At 54.1% G+C, this 1,430-nt stretch overlaps 1 protein-coding gene across 1 annotated transcript in view; it reads left to right on the forward strand.

Moving 5' to 3' along the window:
- The window catches only part of LDLR (low density lipoprotein receptor), a 34,769-nt gene that overhangs the window by 27,356 nt on the left and 5,983 nt on the right, over positions 1–1,430 (forward strand). Inside the window, exons 10-11 of the mRNA XM_021717971.1 lie at positions 120–238; positions 514–653. Of these exons, the coding sequence (XP_021573646.1) occupies positions 120–238; positions 514–653 (259 nt within the window). The remainder of the gene's footprint in view (positions 1–119; positions 239–513; positions 654–1,430) is intronic.

Genomic DNA, 1,430 nt, shown 5'->3' on the forward strand with positions numbered 1-1,430 from the left:
AAAAGTCCCCAGTGGGGGTGGTTTCCTGGGCCGGGCTTTCTTGGGCTGAAGCCACTCCTCAGCACTGGCTGAGATGTCCCTACACCAGCCTCACACCTGCCATCTTTGCCCCTGCCCAGCTTCATGTACTGGACGGACTGGGGAACCCCGGCCAAGATTAAGAAGGGTGGCCTGAACGGCGTGGATGTCTACTCGCTGGTGACTGAAGACATCCAGTGGCCCAACGGAATCACCCTGGGTATGTCGGAGGGCTGGACACCCACTGGGATTGGGCACAGACTGGAGGCCAGAGGGGAGAGGCCAGGTGGCTCCCTGAGGTTTTTCTAACTGGCCCTGTGAGAGAGCATCACAGGGTGGGGTTCAGGCTCACGCGTGACTGTCGCTGCCTTTCTGGACCCTTCTCTGCTGAGTCCTGGGGAGCTTCTTCTGGCCGAGAACAGTGTGACCAGGCCCAGAGGCCCCTCTGGCATCTGGCAGCAGTGTGTGACCTCCTCATCCACCTGTGGCTTCTAGATCATTCCAGTGGCCGCCTCTACTGGGTCGATTCCAAACTCCACTCCATCTCAAGCATCGACGTCAATGGAGGCAACCGGAAGACGGTCTTGGAGGACGAGAAGCGACTGGCCCACCCCTTCTCCTTGGCCATCTTTGAGGTGTGATCTGGGGGCCGTGATGAACTCATGTTTGATTGTTTTCTGAGTGAGATGTACATACAAGGTGCAAGCATCTAGGTGACAGGTGAACAAATGTTGTCTAGTTCACTTGAGCTACAACGAATGCACAAAACTGTGACAAGCAAGAGGCTTTAACCTAGAGTTAACTCTGTTTTTCGTCTTTTCACGAAGGGTCATATATATACACATCTATATTTTATAGAGACAGGGTTTTGCTATGTTGCCCAGGCTAGTCTGGACCTCCTGGGCTCAAGCTATCCTCCTGCCTCTGCCCTCCAAAGTCCTGGGATTATAGGTGTAAGCCACTGAGCCCAGCTGTTAAAAAACTTTTTTTGTTTTTGAGTTGTAGTCTTACTCTGTCACTCACACTGGAGTGCAGTGGCACAACTACGGTTCATTGCAGCCTTGACCTTGTGGGACGAGGTGATCCTTCCACCTCAGCCTCCTGAGTTGCTGGGCCTACTGTTGTATACCATCATGTCCAGCTTATGTTTTTATAGAGTCATGGTCTCGCTATGTTGCCCAGGCTGCTCTTGAACTCCCGGGCTCAAGCGATCCTCTTGCCTCAGCCTTCCAAAGTGCTGGGGTTCCAGGTGTGAGCCATCACACCTGGCCTTTAATAACTTTTTAAGTTGGAGTCTCACTCTGTCACCCAGGCTCGAGTGCAGTGGCACACTCACCCACCGCAGCCTCGACCTGCTGGGCTCCGGCGATCCCTCCGCCTCAGCCTTCCGAGTAGCTGGGACTACAGGCGTG

The sequence above is a fragment of the Carlito syrichta genome, unplaced genomic scaffold, assembly GCF_000164805.1.
Source record: "Carlito syrichta isolate Samal-C Ts95f unplaced genomic scaffold, Tarsius_syrichta-2.0.1 Scaffold311628, whole genome shotgun sequence".
Classification (NCBI taxonomy): Eukaryota; Metazoa; Chordata; class Mammalia; order Primates; family Tarsiidae; genus Carlito; species Carlito syrichta.